This window comes from Schistocerca nitens, chromosome 8 (assembly GCF_023898315.1).
Source record: "Schistocerca nitens isolate TAMUIC-IGC-003100 chromosome 8, iqSchNite1.1, whole genome shotgun sequence".
In the NCBI taxonomy this organism is placed as follows: Eukaryota; Metazoa; Arthropoda; class Insecta; order Orthoptera; family Acrididae; genus Schistocerca; species Schistocerca nitens.
Window position 1 is genome coordinate 15008786 of NC_064621.1, and position 17293 is coordinate 15026078.

The following is a 17293-nucleotide window of genomic DNA, read 5'->3' on the forward strand; positions in this document are numbered from 1 at the left end:
TAGTGACCCCGAACATGTATTACTCCATTCTGTCTAAATAGAACTAGTAACTACTGTGAAGTGCCTGAATGCATTAATTTCTTTAATCAGATGTGCCTGGAGTGAGGAAAATGTTTGTTTTCGTCATTCAATAGGCAATTCACATTTTTGTGACGATTACAGGGAAAAAAACATGGTATTGTTTGATTGTTAGTAAACTATGCATTATTGAAAAATTAGCATAAGAACTGTGCTATAGGAATTGTTATAAAGTATTTAATGTCAACAGACGTTATGTCCTGATTAATGGAAGTCGTCTATAATGTAGCTTTTCTTTCCTTTGCCATTCATTTGTGTAACAATTGCATTTTTACTGTGGATATGAACTGTTGGTTATTCAAAAAATTAATGATTTGAGGCACTGTTGGCATGATTTAAGTGCTTAAAATTCCTGTGTGCGCGCTTTGGACTTCGTGCTATGCTACGCTACGTTCTATTGTCACGGCTGCATCTGCTTATTCGCTGATTCGAGTATTACGTACGAAGCGCTGTACAGACCGCTATTTACAAGGGTTCTTTGTGTGGAAAAAATTGTAACTTTAACACTTTTAAACAAATACTTGCAGTGCGCCTTAGCAGATACAGTTTTGACAGTGAATTTCTTCTGATGCATTATTTCTATGTTTAAAATTTCAGTGTGCGCTTCGACGTGTCGCATTGGCCCATTCCTCTGTAAGCCTGTGTGGTAACCGCTGTCGAGTGTGCCTGAAGTACTAGCTATTATTCGTGTTTTAATGTCGTTTTTAATGTATTTTGATTAAAAAAATATCGCACTCGACTAGTTTAGTAATGCTCTATCGAATGACGGCGTAAAATTCCGCTTTAAAATAATTTTCTTCTTAACGAGGAAGAAAATAACGCATTCCATTGAAATTTAGCGTCACATGAAAGACACAATGAGCAGTATTTATTTGTGTAAACTGCAACTACAAATTGCAAAAACGAAATTACGAATATATATCGAAATACCAGAACAATTTGGAACCTAAACGACTGGAAGGCTAGTACCCTGACCTTGGTGATGGTATGTGAGCGACCTACTACTGAGTGCAAATCAACGTTTATAATATATTGCAGCTCTTCGCTGACATGCAGAAGTCATAGGAGCACACTGATTCAGTAAGTGTAGAAGGAGTTTACCACTGCTGGACGACTGCCAATTTGGGATGAAACAATTATAGAAACAGAAGTGCTGATGACAATAAGCAAAATGCATTTCAAAATCCAGGGCTATGAAAGTAAGAAATGAACATGCTGTAATCCATATTAATGTAACAGGTGTCCAGATATTCTCGAGCAGGTAGTGGTATAGACACATTCGTCTATTTCATCGCTGTATCTGAGTTCCATCCACTAGAAAGTTGCACTACTTGTTCACAAATGTAACCAAAACTCATATTTTCTATTTGCTAAAACAAATCAGTGCAATCATCAAATCAACTGCTGAGTGTGGTGGTGCAGGCCTGTGCGAAAAAAGACTGTCATCAAAAGTCTCGTATCGTATCGCTGGCACTTCCTCATCCATTTAGTGATAATACTTAAATGAATCACCCTTCTTTGAAATGGTTTTTTTTCGACGTCATCTATAACCCTGTCTGGTTATAATCCCGTACCATATAGCAATAGTCGAGAAGAGGGCAAACAAGCTTGGTTTAGGCAATCTTCTGTAGCGTAGATTTGACACATCTTCAGTGTTGCTGCAATGAAACATCCGTTCTTCCTGTGGTGTTAACACTGCTGTAGGAGTTAATCACATTTTTGGCCTGTTTTTTGTGTATGGAGAAATGTTATGTAGAACACGAAACACACTAACAAATGTCTAAATGGGATGATACTGTTACATCATGACCTGTCTCCTACAGAATATTGTACTACAGTACCTCAGAAAGTAACACTTGAATGGGTCAAAAATCCACCGCACGTCTCTCAGCCTCGCCAGTGGCGATTCTTTTTAAAAATGCCGTGCTGTTCGGTCGGTAGACACACATCTTATTACTGTCTCCTATTAGGTGTCGAGATACTTTTAGTCATATAATGTTGTGTTTGCAGAATGTAGACTGCACATCGCTAATAGGGAAGCAAATACTTGAAAGGTGTATCGGTTCCTATTGCGGCTTGTGCGGTGAGTCATTGATGTAGGTCCATTGTTCCAGGCATGTGTGATGGGAGTTAATTGTTTATACAGCCAGCTGCCATGGGCCAATAGGTCGGTGGCCACAGCGTCGCTTGCCTGCGTACTTGAGACGAGAGGCGGTAGCCACCACAAGAACACTGCAGGGCAGTGGCACTGCGGCTACCGACCTGCAGTCGGCTATCGCACACGCGATCCTGGACGCTATAAGATGTTGTACTCCTACTTGTGTTTTGTTGTTGTTTTAAATAAAGTGCATACCTCTCCCATTCCAGTAGTACCACTAAGCACAACTGTGATATGTGTTCTAGGTTGCACCAATGAGCTGTGCAGTTTTAAACAAAAGTAAGGGGAGTTTTTTTTTTTTTTTTTGACAAGTTGACTGCTCTATTGATAGTGACATCATGGTGTACAAAATATTGTTTTTAACATACTAGTAATGTAAGGATAAGATACAGTGAAACATTCCTACGTATACAGTATACACTTGGTTCCTAACAAGAGCGTATTTTTTTTTAATACTATGGTAAATGTTAATCATCAAAGTTTTGTTCTGAAGATACTCTGTTTGCGTCTCTTGATCATGATACCTACGCAAGTACGGTGTGGTCAGGTACAGTCGAAACGCATGTAAGGGTAGGCTGTGCTGGGAAATAGTTGTTAAGAAAATAATTCGGTACTTTGCACCGTTTCCTAGGTAACTGTCATGAAGTTAGGCATTCAAACCATTGTGCGCGCAAATTCAAACGGCCCGCCAGAGACGTTGCCAAAAGTATGCTTAGTTTGGTTTCCTGAAAGATAGCGTTTCATAAATTGGACATGGGACGGTAGTAAGGATCGAACCCGGACACAGGCTGAGCAGTCTCGTGCGCCATCATCTACGCTATGAGAACAACTGACGCTGCGTATATGTGGTGGGAAGCTTGAATTTGCGCGCGCAACAGCCTGATTGGCTACCTTCAATACTAATTAAATCGGAAAGAGCGCAACGTATCAAATTTGGTTCTTTAACAGTTATTTCTCATCACAACCTACCTGCAACGCCATTACAAGCTTTTCTCTGTCCATCCTGTTGCAATATATTGATTATTCCTCGGCACTGTAATTTCATCTTGAAGCTGTGAGAAAGGCGCTCCAAGACGCGGAAGCAGAGACGATGCTGAGAGCAGACGAAACTAGGAGAAATATTGTTACATGAAGTAAACCGTGAGGGGAGAGCCTTGCGAAAATGCAGACGCCCCCAGACGCGGTCCCGGGGCGCTAGTCACTCTTCAAGGAATTAACATGGAACTTCATATGTCGTCTAGGTGCTGTGGTAGTTTGCCACCGTAGAACTCTGTAACCTACAGGCACGTATTAGTGTATAAAGCCAGCTTGATACCAGCCCTGAGAACAACAACGTCAGTAGGCTCACAAGGGTTAGAAAGAGACCGAAAACGCCCTAAAACTGTTGACCTAGCAGTCCCTAGTCCTGGGAGCCCAAAGGGCGGGGCTAAATGACGTTTAACAATAATGTTGCAAGCCTTATTCGGCAGAATAGTTACGTTTAGCTTTCAGCTGAACAATTTTGATACCAAATATGGACTTAGCGCAACTGCATTAACAGTAGGAGCAGTAGAGGGGATCTAACCAAATTGTGATTGGCAGGCGCCTGCAAGACACCAGCGGGATTGGCTGGGTGGCTTTAAGTGGAAAAAACAGTGCCCTCACGCGATTCTTTAACACCCGTAGATTCAGTATTTTGGCGGAGTTCTCAGTCAGACGATCGGGGCGCCGAATCCGCGTCCGTCGACTCCAGCCTCGGTCCAGCTCCGCGTAAGTCTGCTCTCTCACTTGGAGTGCCTCAGTGGACAGTGTCACACTCAGTATGTTTTGTTTCGCAACTACGTTGTTGCCTTAAGATGGTGCTAGTGTTTGCTACTGTGGTTAGCGTCCACTCCTGGGACTTCTGCACTGCCTTCTGTTGTAACGTCGTTATTCAAGCTTTTTCTAACCCTACAACTAGCCTCCAGTGTATTAATTAGTCCTGTCTGGAATAAATAACTATTTCAAAACCCTATTTGTTCAAGAGTCTCCACAACGATTTCAGTACTAGGTCTCACCACCTGCATTTCTAGTAAAAGCATGTACTAGTGTTGCCTCAGATAGAAGAAAAAACAATCAAATGCCTCACAGCGAATTGTCCTTCTGCCTTCAGCTCTGTACCGCTCGGGAGCGCAGACTGACCCTCTCCCACCGATGTCAGGACACAACACTTTACGTAAAAGGTACTGTACATGAAAGGTACAACAAAGTTTTTATCCGTTGGTCTTGGTCTAGATACCGAATTCTGTTCATGTAAAGGATTTATGTATGCTTCAACACTGTTTTTGTTTCTCATTGCGGCTAATGATGTTTTGAAATGAGTTCTCCACACCATTTCTTTTTTTTTGCAATTTTTGACTAGATGGATGCTTACGAGATATTGCCACTCGTCGTAGTGTAAAGAAAGGAAGATTAGGATTTAGCGTCTCGTCAGTGACAACGACGCAATGGAAGCTTGTATTGGGGAAGAAGAGACGAAATCGGCCGTTCCCTATCAAAGAAACCGTTACGGTATTCACCCCAAGAGATAAAGGGAAATTGAACAAAACTTAAATGTGAACGGCCGGCGGGAGATCTGAACCACTGTTCTCCCAACTGCGAGTCAAATACGAGTATTTTACCACTGGCTGGATCGTCGTACGTTCTGAGCATCAGATTTCGCTGTAATGTAGAATTCTGTTGAGTAGCTTGATCTGTTCAGCATCGCTATTTAGATGCATTCATAGTAATGGTATCTGTTCCACTTTTACAAACTAAACTTGAACACAGAATGAGATTTTTACTCTGCAACGGAACGGAGTGTGTGCTGATATGAAACTTCCGGACCGATTAAAACTGTGTGCCGGACCGAGACACGAACTCGGGACGTTTGCCTTTCGTGGGCAAGTGCTCAACCGTCTGAAGTACCCAAACACGACTCAAGCCCCGTCCTCAAAGCTTCACTCCTGCAAGTGTCTCGTCTCCTACCTTTCAAACTTCATAGAAGCTCTTGGTCCGGCACACAGTTTTAATCTGCCAGGAAGTTTTAAACTTGAATAGATTGAAGTTTTAAAGTTATCCCAATTTTCTTTAAAAAAAATTATTATGTCTCTGTGACTGCTTAATCAAAAACTTGGGCTACGAGATGTGATCTATTAGTTCACAAGAAGACTCAGGCTCTCATCTAATATTCGTACCAGTAGCCTTTTTATTCTTATTTATTACATAAATTTCCAGAGCTATGACAAGAATCAATTGCCCTGTCGTTGATCTTTATTAGACTACAACACATTTTTACACGTGGACTTAACCCCACAACCCTCGTATTGTCGATCTGAACTGTCTGATAGCCACACTAACATAAATGGCTTCATCATCATCATCAGTTTTCTGCTATATTAGCAGGTCCTTTGCCTCTCCATTTTCTGCTATCCATTGCTTCCTTCTTAAGGCTGCTGTATGTTGTACCGTCCATCACGTCATCCACTATATGAAATTTCTTCCTTCCTCGTTTCCTTTTCCCTTCTACATATCCTTCTAGAACTGTTTTTATAAGTGTCATTTTTTCTTAATATACAACTAATACAATTTTTTTCTTCTTTTTATTACATCTAGTACCTGTCTTTTCTCTCCCACTCTTCTCAGTACCTCTTCATTTTTACTCCGTCCATCCAACTTATTCTTTCCATCCTCCGCCATGTCCACATCTCAAAAGCCTTCAGCCTCTGTCTTACTTCGTCGAAGTCCATGTTTCAGCGCCATATAGAAGACCACTCCATACAAGACATTTTATGAGTCTCTTCCTGAGTTCTCTGTCCAGACTGCTGCAGAAAATTCTCCTTTCCTTATTAAATGCCTCTTTTGCCACTTCTATCCTTGTTTCAATTTCTGTGGTGCACTTCCAGTCGGTGTATATCCTGCTTCCAAGATACTTAAAATTTTGCACCTGTTCTAGTATTTCTCCATTCAGTATATTTTTTTATTTCTTTATTTCCTCCTAGTGCCAATACTTTTGTTTTCTTTGTGTTAATTTTCATTCCATAACTTTTTTCGTTAGCTTCAATGGTGTCCACCAAATCCTGTAATTCTTTTTCCCCTGTGGCTAAAAGGACCATGTCATCAGCAAACCTCAGACACCCTTCTTCCTCCAATTTCTATTCCTTTTTCATCTAACGAGCATTGGTCAATCCTATTTTCTAAGTAGAGTTTGAAAAGAATAGGTGATAGACAGCATCCTTGTCTTACTCCTTTTCCTAGTCCGATCCAGTTTCTACTTTATCCTCTCACTTTAACTGTGGCTTTTTGATTAAGATATAATGAGTTTACCAGTCTGCTGGTTTTCCAGTCCACTCTCTTTTCGCTCATTATAGTCGCCAGCTTATCCCAAACCACATTGCGAAATGCCTTTTCTAGATCAATGAAGCACATATATAGGTCTCTTCCTTTTTCAAAAAACCTTTCTCCCAAGATCCGTAGGAGCGCTATTCCATCTCTGGTGCCCGTATTCCCTCTAAAGACAAACTGCTCCTTGCCAAGATTCTCCTCCATTACTTTCTCAAGTCTTTTATTAATTATTCTTAACATCACTTTGGCTGCATGTGAAATGAATGCTCACTGCATTTCTTGGTTCCTTGTTTTTTCGGTAATGGAATCATACTGTTATCAGAAAGTCCTCAGAACATGACTGCCTACTATGTTTCCCTCTTTCCCTTTTCCCACAATGGCGTTCCAGTCTCCCTTTACTATTTTGCAGCATTTTTTATTTTCGTCCATTATCCTCTCTATTACATTGTACGTTTCCTCTACAATTTGGTCATCATATTCTGAAGTTGGCATATACACCTGGACAATCAGTAAATCTTTTTGTGCTCCTTTCAGCCTTACACCAATAACCCGGTCATTTGCATAGTCCACATATTCCACACATTTAGCCAATTCCTTTGTCATAATCATTCCTACTCCATTCATTCCTTTTACTTCTCGTCCTGAGCAGTACAGTACACATTCATCTGACTGTAACTCTCCACGTGTATTCCATCTTACCTCAGCAACTCCTACGAAGTCCATATGATTCTTTTGAATCTCTCTTTTAAGGTTTTCCAGTTTTCCTGCTTGTTACAGGGTTCTAACATTCCAGGTACTAATTCTCGTTTTGATTTTTTGCCTCCTTTCAAGTTGTCCCCCCCCCCCCCCTCCCTCCCAGAGATCCGAGTGGTGGAGTATTTTACCTCGGGACACTGATTTAACATGAGAGGAAGCCATTTTTGTGCATAAAATGGAGACTGTATTATGCAGGGAAGATAATCTACGGTGGTATTCCGTTGTCTTGCACAGTTCTGGAGGCCTCCCCTAACATGGGATACAGACGCCTTTCGCAGCCGCCCGCTCTGGGCAGACGCTGCATGAGAAGTATAGTTTGGAAAATGAAAGACCCCTAGCCCTCGAAACCTAATAGCGTCAGCGTCCGGAAAGGACAAGAGCTGGTCGAGGGCGGTCAGACAGGAAAGATGAAAGTGAGGAGCCTGGCATAAGTAAGAGGAAGCAATGCCAGGACTCAGCTCGGGGCCCCGTGGCCGCCGGCCACGTACTCACTAGGTGTGAGTCACTGAGGGATTGGCTTATGCCTCCCCTAAACCACCAAAAATGATAATTTGCTAAGTGCTTGGCCGTCTAGAGTTCCCACTTCTATCACTTTCCCGCGTAGACCATACATTTGGACGAAAGTGATGACGAGGAGAAGGCGCGGTCTCCTTGTAGGCTGGTTACGCTGAACAGTATTGACAACTGCAGACTCAGCGTGCTTTACTGAGCTGCACTATGAAGGCACATTTACTTTTGTCTCCGTTACGTAAGTGTCTGAACGTAGCGATTTCCTGTGGTCAAAGGGGTGCCCGCGTGCTTAGAGAGTCTTAAAATTAAAGTGACTGATTGCTGTAAGATGCGGATCCTAGTTCGAATCCTGGTTCGGCTTGATTTTAATTTTCGCGATGTACTCATTATATGGCAGCAATTCGAAAAAGAAAGAAAAATCACGAGTCTATCGACATGAAAGTGAACGTTAGCTGTCACAGTGCTGGTGCACAAATGTAATACACGAAAACCTTTAGTGTTATCTGTACAGTTTGGTCGAATCGCATCAGGATATCATTTACGGAGGACCATTGACTGACTACTTGCTGGTGGAACACTGGCAGAGATGATATGGTGATTAGATATTTGCCTTTCTGTTCTTCGTGGACAATGGCGTTAAGGTTTGGCATCCTGAAGATTTAGCCGAGGACGGTCAAGGACTACCATCGTCGCCGGTTAATTGGCCGTTGTCGCTGTGGTCGTGCGGATTTTGTCGGCAGATTGTAAAACAATTAGAAAATTTTGGTTGCAGCTTGTCTAATGCTTCTCAGGAGAATTTTCTACGAGAGGAAGTCAAGATCCCGGCGACCGATATTATACATTTGTCGATCGTAAGCAGCACGGTCTATGTTAAAATCATTAACGACGCAGCGTGCGAACGAACCCTACAGGAGCCCAGACAGGGGCTTCTCTTCTTACATGCTGATAGTAATGTGGGGGCGGTAACAATCGACCAAGCGGGCTTAAGTATGCGTGCGATACGCATTTTCGGATTGCCGTTCGAAATTCCTCGTCGCGCCACAGTCCACAGTCATTCTGCGGAGAAGTGGACACAGTTTCGGACATATCCTGTCCTAAAAGGCGTCTGACTGGTCACCACTGGTCTCCGAAGCCACGTTTCGTCCTACTTACAGATTCGCGGATGCCATGCAATAATTATATATGACGGCCAGCCTCGGAGTTGTTCCGAGTGCTTCAAAGAAGGCCACCTTAGAGCCAAATGTTGACACCGGCTTATTACACAACATCCAGAATGCAAAGGACCACCCATGTAGCAATCTACGGTACTACAGTGACGTGTTCTTGCTGCTCCAGCAGCCTCGCAATACCGACCGGACGCCACAAATGACCCAGACCGTACCTCGACGGAGAGCGCCTCGGACGGCACCCGCTCCGACAGTGCCGACGTGACCGGCCGCTGACCAAACCCTCGGCAACACGATAGACACGCTCATCGCCCCTAAGGTAGCCTTGCCAGAGCGACGCGGCTCCCTTCGCGTCGTCGGCAACGGAAGGTTGCGTAAGGAAAACAACGTTCTCCGAAGCGTCGCAAGAGAAGGCGCCGCACCGTTTCTGGCCAATAGGAGACGTTGCAGGTCGAGGACGAGGCCGCCGTCGACCCGAAAGACGCTTCCGAATCCGCCACTAGGCGAAGGAGACGATATGAGCGCGGTGACATCCACCGCTGTGCCTGCGCCCGTCCCCCCAAGGCACCGAGAGGACGCTGAAGTATTTAATGGACCTAGCACAGCCGAAATTACACCACGAAGAAAAAATGGACGATATACCAGTGCCCATCTCCAAGTCATGGCACAAGGAGGAAGTCGAGGAGCAGGACCCGTTACGGGATCCTGCGCCGTCGACGCCGCTCCACTAATCACACCCTCCCCAGCACTCCCGGGGGGCGAGCGGGATGGCGTTCCACGCGACACCTACGCCCTTCCACTGGCGTCAGAGTGGACCACCCTCCAGCGGTCCGCCCCCACGTTATCGGATAGCAACCATTAACAACATCCGTACCAGGGTGAAAATGCATTCGTCGAATACTGCCGTCGTAGTTACGGAGAAGAAGACGCCGATACTGAAGCAAATTACTCCATTTTGCATTACGTCACGCACGCGCTCCCCCACCCAGAGGCGTATACTTTGATTGTGGCGGTCACACGAGACGATAAGGGCGCAGGCAACATATCACCCGGCATTGATGGCTTACAGATTGAGTTTTACCGAGCCTTCCGGAATTTCATGGCAACGTGGTGGACGACTATGCTTCAAGAACTGATGACATCTGATCGAGACCCGCAAGACCCGCCTTTGTTGAGGATATCATAATTCCGGTCTACAAAGCAGCCCACGGTTCGACAGTCACCCTATTCGACGCCTATTATAAGATTTGCGCCCGCTTACTGGCAATGCGTCTCCAGACAATACTCCCTCATATCCTCTGCCCAGAGCAAACGACGCTTGGGGGACGTGTTAACATACAGACTGCCACCGGGGAATACAGCGACTTAATTGTGATAGCAGCGGCCTGCAGACTCTGTGCAGCGATCGTCGCTACAGATTTCGATGGCGCTTTGAATAAAGTGCGCCACCGTTTACCGTTTTTCGGTGACAGCCCGCTTGAGCAACCCCCTCTGTTCATCGACGTCCTCCGGCGACTTAACAGCAGTAGCATTTCACGAGTTCAAGGCAAGGCTAGTACCCATCCGCCATTCAATTCGGCAACGGTGTCCCCTCTCTACCCTCCTGTATGCTGTCGCCCTAGAGCCCCTCATTGGGGGCCTGAAGACCGAGCTCTGCGGTCTCACCCTTCGCCAAACCACTTTTCGCTGTCACGAATACGCTGATAACCTCCTCCTCCTCATTCGCTATGGCTCTCAGATTCGAGCAAACTGATTACACGTTATGGAGCTGCCACTGGCAGTGCCACGAATGTCGTCAAATCTTCTGCAATGTACATTGGACAAGGCCTCCAGGAAGTTGATGTGGCACCCCTGCTGCTTGTGCGGACGTTCCGGCACCTGGGAATTCCTTTACCGCCACTGTCACGCGCATATCGGCAACGAATTTCCGTCGCCTGTTGCATGTCATCTGTAACGACATCCGCCAGAACCACCTGGGCCGCCAGGACATCCTTCAAACCTTTTAGTTTCTTAATCGCTATGTGGCACCAAAATTGGTCCACATCGTGCAGGTTCTCCCTCTACCGACGGTGATTGGGCGCAACCTCCAGGCGAACTCCATCTTATGGCTGGTATCATGTTTAAAGTCCGTTATGAGACACTTAACCTGACCCGACGGGATGGTGGCCTCGGCCTCGTCAATGTCTATATGCGAGCTGCGGCCTTTTTTGTGAGTACCGCGAGAAGACAGTGGACCGAATGCCGCATATCTCTAACACTTAGCTTGCTTAAGTTCCTCCTGCCTGCGTCCACCTCACCACCAGTGTCTGTCGGCCACATCGTGCCTCATTTGTGTCACATTTCGGCCTTTTTCGTCAACTATAGTTACACAAATACTTCTCTCCCAGATACTCGTTCGCCCAGGACAAAGGATTTTTACGGCCTACTATTGTGCCGTGTTCCCCGTAATGTGATGGAGACCAAATACCCCTCCTTCCAGTGTCCCGTAATGTGGAATACCATCCAACAGCCGTTCCTCCCCAAGGATGTCCGGGCAATGTGGTATCACATGGTCAACAGAAAATTTGCCACAAAACAGCGACTGCACAACATTGGTTTGTCGAATTCTCCTCTTTGTCTCCTTTGCCAGCAACTCAACACAATCTGACCTGCGACTCTTCACACGACGTCTGTTGATTCGTGCAGCAGATCATTGCCTGCTCTCTGCGAGTGCCACCAGACACAATCGAACCGCGAATGTTTCTATTGCCGGAGGATAAACATTTTCCCGCCGCCATATTTGATGCCATTACGTGGGTGAAGGGGTGGGCGGTCGGTTACCTATTCCGTGGGACCTAAATCCCGCCTCGACTTCTGCACCTATTTACGAACAGTCCGTGCAGCACTCGAACACAGCCCACGTTACCGAGAAGTATTTGCCAACTATCTACGAGGGGTCTTTGTTAGACTCCACTCATTTGCGGGGTGCCTGGGGCTGAGGGCACCTACCCATCCTCCGGCGGTGTCTAAGCCGCCTATGATCGATTCTACCTCCGACCTCCGCGGAAGGGAGAGAGCACCGTAAATATTTTTTTCTTTTTCTTTTCAGTCTTTATTTTTTTCTATGTGGATGAAGTATGTTCCACACAATTTCATAATAACAGTAAAAATTACAACAAAACATGGAAATATACAAACAACAAAACCTTCCATTTCTGTTGATTCCTGTGCCTCCCATTTTGCTGCGCTCCACAGGTTCGGTGGCGGTGAGGGGGAGACTGTGGCCAGGCCTCGCGTTCCGAACCTTGCCCACTCTTCTTCTCCTTGAGGCCCCACCAGACCATTCCTTAGTAAATAAATAAGTAAAGCCGGCAGAGCACTTTCCCTCGAAAGGCAAAGGTTCCAGGTTCATTACCTCAACAGGCTCTCAATTTTCAATTACCAGGAAGCTTAAGATAATTATTCTGCTTGCAGTAAGTGACATGTCAGTTAATATCGCAGTCATTTATTAAAGCGAAGTACCGATGTTGGCTGCTAGCGTAGCAGCTCTTAACCAAACGAATCACGTGACCTATCCGTCTCTAGGCTTAAATGTAATTTGGTAGAAAGACTGTGTCAAAGAGTCCTGGTTTTCGAAATTTTATGAGTGTCATTGACTCCAGTACGCTTTTGGTAAATTTACACACGTTGTAGCAGAGGAGCAGAAAAATCTCGTCTTTTAATTTGGATTTTATAAATTCAGTTACCTCTGGCTTATGCCACTAAAACGGCAGTTTGATATTTCTTAGGATCCTTATAGAACTAAACGTCCACCATAGCAGTAATAGTACTTCTGCCTTCGTATCTATAATCTCCTTCTTGAATTTGTTACCTGATGACGGTGGAGCGCTCACGACTTCTGTAGCGTTCAAATGTCAAGAATAGTAACTCTGCCGGCCGCGGTGGTCTAGCGGTTCTGGCGCTGCAGTCCGGAACCGCGGGACTGCTACGGTCGCAGGTTCGAATCCTGCCTCGGGCATGGGTGTGTGTGATGTCCTTAGGTTAGTTAGGTTTAAGTAGTTCTAAGTTCTAGGGGACTTATGACCTAAGATGTTGAGTCCCATAGTGCTCAGAGCCATTTGAACCAATAGTAACTCTTCTCGACCACATGTTTCCGTGTTTCATTTCACAGACTCTCTTCAACAATGTGGAGAAATGTTTCGAATATGTAGACTACAAGATAACATGAAAAGAAATGAGTTTTGTATAGCATCCGGCAGCAAACTCCACTCCTTTCTACGATAGTTTTCATTATGCGTATTGAACAGATGTAAGAACGTTCACCCAGTGTAGGATTAGAGACGAAGCTATGCAGAAGCGGGCCATTATATTTGTTACCGGTAGGTTTGAACAAGACGCGAGTATTACGGAGATGCATCAGGAACTCAAATGGGAATTCCTGCAGGGAAGCCGATGTTCTTTTCGAGGAACACTATGAGAAAATATAGAGAATCGGCACATGAAGATCACTGCAGAACGATTCCAAATGCCGCCAACGTACATTTCGAAAAATTCAAATGTATGAGAAATCTTATGGGACTTAACTGCTAAGGTCATCAGTCCCTAAGCTTACACACTACTTTACCTAAATTATCCTAAGGACAAATACACACACCCATGCCCGAGGGAGGACTCGAACCTCCGCCGGGACCAGCCGCACAGTCCATGACTGCAGCGCCCTAGACCGCTCGGCTAATCCCGCGCGGCATACATTTCGCCTGAGGAACACTAAGATAAGAGAAATCACGGCTCGTCCTGAGGCATACAGAGAGTCGCTTTCCCCTTGCTCTGTGCTGCGAGTGTAACAGGAAAGTAAATGACTAGTTGTGGTATAGGGTACCCTCCGTCACGGATAGTACTGTGTCTTGTGGAGTATTTATGTACATACGTAGATGTGTCTGCATACATATTTTTTTTTTGAGCACAATGGGACTTAACATCTATGGTCATCAGTCCCCTAGAACTTAGAACTACTTAAACCTAACTAACCTAAGGACAGCACACAACACCCAGCCATCACGAGGCAGAGAAAATCCCTGACCCCGCCGGGAATCGAACCCGGGAACCCGGGCGTGGGAAGCGAGAACGCTGTCTGCATACATACTCCGTAGACGTGGGGGGTCAGGGTAACCGAAAGATGAGAAGGCGTCTCTCTCTCTCTCTCTCTCTCTCTCTTTGTGTGTGTGTGTGTGTGTGTGTGTTTTTTTTTGTTAAGAATTGACAAGAGTTATGGATGCTTCTCGAACATTTTCCCTTAGATCTTCCTGTGTTTCGGACACTCTTTCACAGACCTGAAGAAATGTTACGTCTTGCTCTATTCGTTCTAGGAGAGAAGCGTTCTTATTAGAGCAACGTTATACGGTCTAAATAACTTGTTAAATTACTCACGGCGTAACGTCTTATACAGTGATTATTTCGATGTTGCGATATCAGTAATTTTTTCCTTTACAAGGACGCAACTTGTTTTAGGCAACTACACTACTTTACTTTTGTATTGTAATACTTCTTATCGGAAACTGAGAGAAAGGAAATAGAAAATAAAATAAATGAAGGTAACTCAGTCAACTTACCCATTTCCTCGACCGCCACTTTCACTGCCAACTCCCGCTCCATTCTAGGGGTGGAAGGAAAGGGAAAGGGACAAAAATGAATATATTAGTAACGTTATTGACATATACATAAATATTTTGAGAAAGACATGTGACCGTGTGACGGATACGCTTAGGGAAAGACGATTATTTAAAACAACAATTGATTTCGTGCGAGGCTTTGAGTAAGCCGTCGAATTTCCGCAAGTGTCTTAGTCCCTGAGATCTCCGTCACACTGGTCACTTACACACAACAGACATCAAAATGACACAGACAACAGTTCTATAGCAGCTAGTTATAAGCAGTTGTTTGAGCAACCAATACAATGTCTTGCCTTGATATGTATACTATACAAATTGCCGCCAAGAAAATACACACATACAGTTATAAAACTTGTACAAAATAATCTAAAACTAGTTTTCTATTATAAACAGTACTGAGTAGAGGTGTACATGTAAGTTACAAGAAGCGTATATCAAGTAGTATTATTAGCATACTGTCTAATAATTCAGTTTCCTGAGATGGTAACAAACATACTGACATTCCAGCGCATTGCTCTATGATGGAAGGAATGTATGGACACAACACGAACAGTTCCTGTGGAAAATATGGTTAAAAGAGACGGTTTCATGTAAGGACTTATAATTTAAGGAAGTAAGTCATCATAGGAGGTTTATAGAAAGTAAATCCTTACCCTGATAAATTGCTTCAATGTATGGCAACGCTACTCATAATAAAAACCTTAGAAAAATCACAACCTACTGATAAACTTGTTATCTCACTGCTATTCCTTTGCGCGGAATATTTATATAAAACGATTTGAAACTGCCTACTTTGAGCTTTTTATTAACAGTAAAAAGCCACTGGAGGGGACTTGAACGTTTTTTCGCTGAATTTGACGCCACGTTCCAAAACTCTTAGTGGCACTATGAGATTGAAACAGTTACGTTTAATGAAAAAAAGTGTTTACTTTCAGCTTACCCACCGTGTAAAAGTGTAATTAGCTATGTCCGTGACTTTAAAAATAAGTAATAGATTACGAAAATGTTTCTTGTATTCAACTATGTTGTTCAAGTACGAATAGCGGCAAATATGTGCGTAGGTGACAACCTCGTTTTTGGAAGTTATGTATTAAAGAGGCGTGCCGACGGTTAAATATCGTTTTGTATAAACTCCGAGCTAATTATGAAACAAGGGCTGGTTCCATTCACCCAGTTCAATTCGAACACGAGATAAGTAAAGAATTATGCCTGTTGTCTCCTGAGCTGTAGACGCCATATTTAAACAGAAAAAGAAGTCTCAGGTTGCACTGCATATGAAAAAAGTTTAATATTTTTCTGTCGAGGGGTTGTGCAAATTTACCATTCCTATATTTAGACACATTGTGAATATTGAAATGAAAGCATAATGCGACTTACTTTTAAAACACCAAATATTATGTCCTACAGGTTCTACTTAATCAAGCATGCTACATTCTACTCCCATTTATTACACTCATGCTATGTAACACTACAAGATCGTTGTTTTGAGAATGACTAGCACACATGGATACATTGTTATTAACTTTATAAGGCTACATTAATTGGCTTTGTTTTCCTATGTGAATCTCCCTTCGTCTCCTGTGCAGATCTGAAACAACGTTTACAGCGGTTAAACTGTCTTGGCATAATTATTAAATTAACAAAGGAAACATTTTACAGCATTAGTTCGGCTATATAACCAGGTACGTTGCACTATAAGCTGTATATGTATCTGTATTAGGCACACGAAACTCTCAAAAACTTAAGTCTAAAAATAGAACACTGCAGTAAAAAATTTGCACAACTTGACAGAGCACCATCAATAAATAGCGAAGCATGAAACAAATGAATGCATTTTTTAAGAACACTGGCTCTGCTTAGAGCATCTCTATTTGCATATGGGATCTATTTCATCAAATACGATACTAATTTTTGTATTAGAACATTTGTACGACTCACCGTTTTGTACATCCTCAGTAAAATACGACACTAAGACGCAAAGGTCTGTGTACGAAGCTTTTGAAATTCGGAGTTTAATTCCCGTATACATGGTGTGCGACTATTCGACCGCATTCGATGTCAATATTAACGTAAAAAACACTGATGGAAACAATCTGTATTTCACTACATTACTCTTTATTGACATTACGGCTAAAAGCGTGGACAGAGCTCTCAGGAACGCGCGACATTTAATGGCGTGGCAACTGCGAAGAGTGAGCTCTTTCTACTCAGCGCTGTTGTCGAGGAAGACGAGAGTGTTTTGCACCTAGCGGCATAGCTATGTACAAACCTACGGAGCGAACTCGTATCTTGATTCCACTTGGTGTTCTGCCGCCCACTCTGTGTGGTGTGGTGGCGAGCACCAGCTAGCGGCTGCGTGCACTGCTCACTGGCAAACACGCCACCTAGCCTCTGTCCTTTCACGTAGTTCCCTCAGAGAATGCCGTCTGTTATTCTCTCTCACCAAAGTCGGTACAAAAAAGAATCAACAAGTCTGCAGGGTACGTAAAATACTGAAACTTGTGGACAGTTTGTGCTAATATTGAAATTTACTATATCACATATAATATTATTAGTACTAGATACATGAGGATAGCAGGAAGCACCTGCGGATATTAGTGAGATATGTATAACATCACAGTTCATTGATTTTTTTA

At 43.8% G+C, this 17293-nt stretch overlaps 1 protein-coding gene across 1 annotated transcript in view; it reads right to left on the reverse strand.

Moving 5' to 3' along the window:
* LOC126199063 (uncharacterized) overlaps positions 1 to 17293 on the reverse strand; it is a 157090-nt gene that overhangs the window by 91096 nt on the left and 48701 nt on the right. Inside the window, exon 7 of the mRNA XM_049935776.1 lies at positions 14598 to 14641. Coding sequence (XP_049791733.1) covers positions 14598 to 14641 — 44 coding nt within the window. The remainder of the gene's footprint in view (positions 1 to 14597; positions 14642 to 17293) is intronic.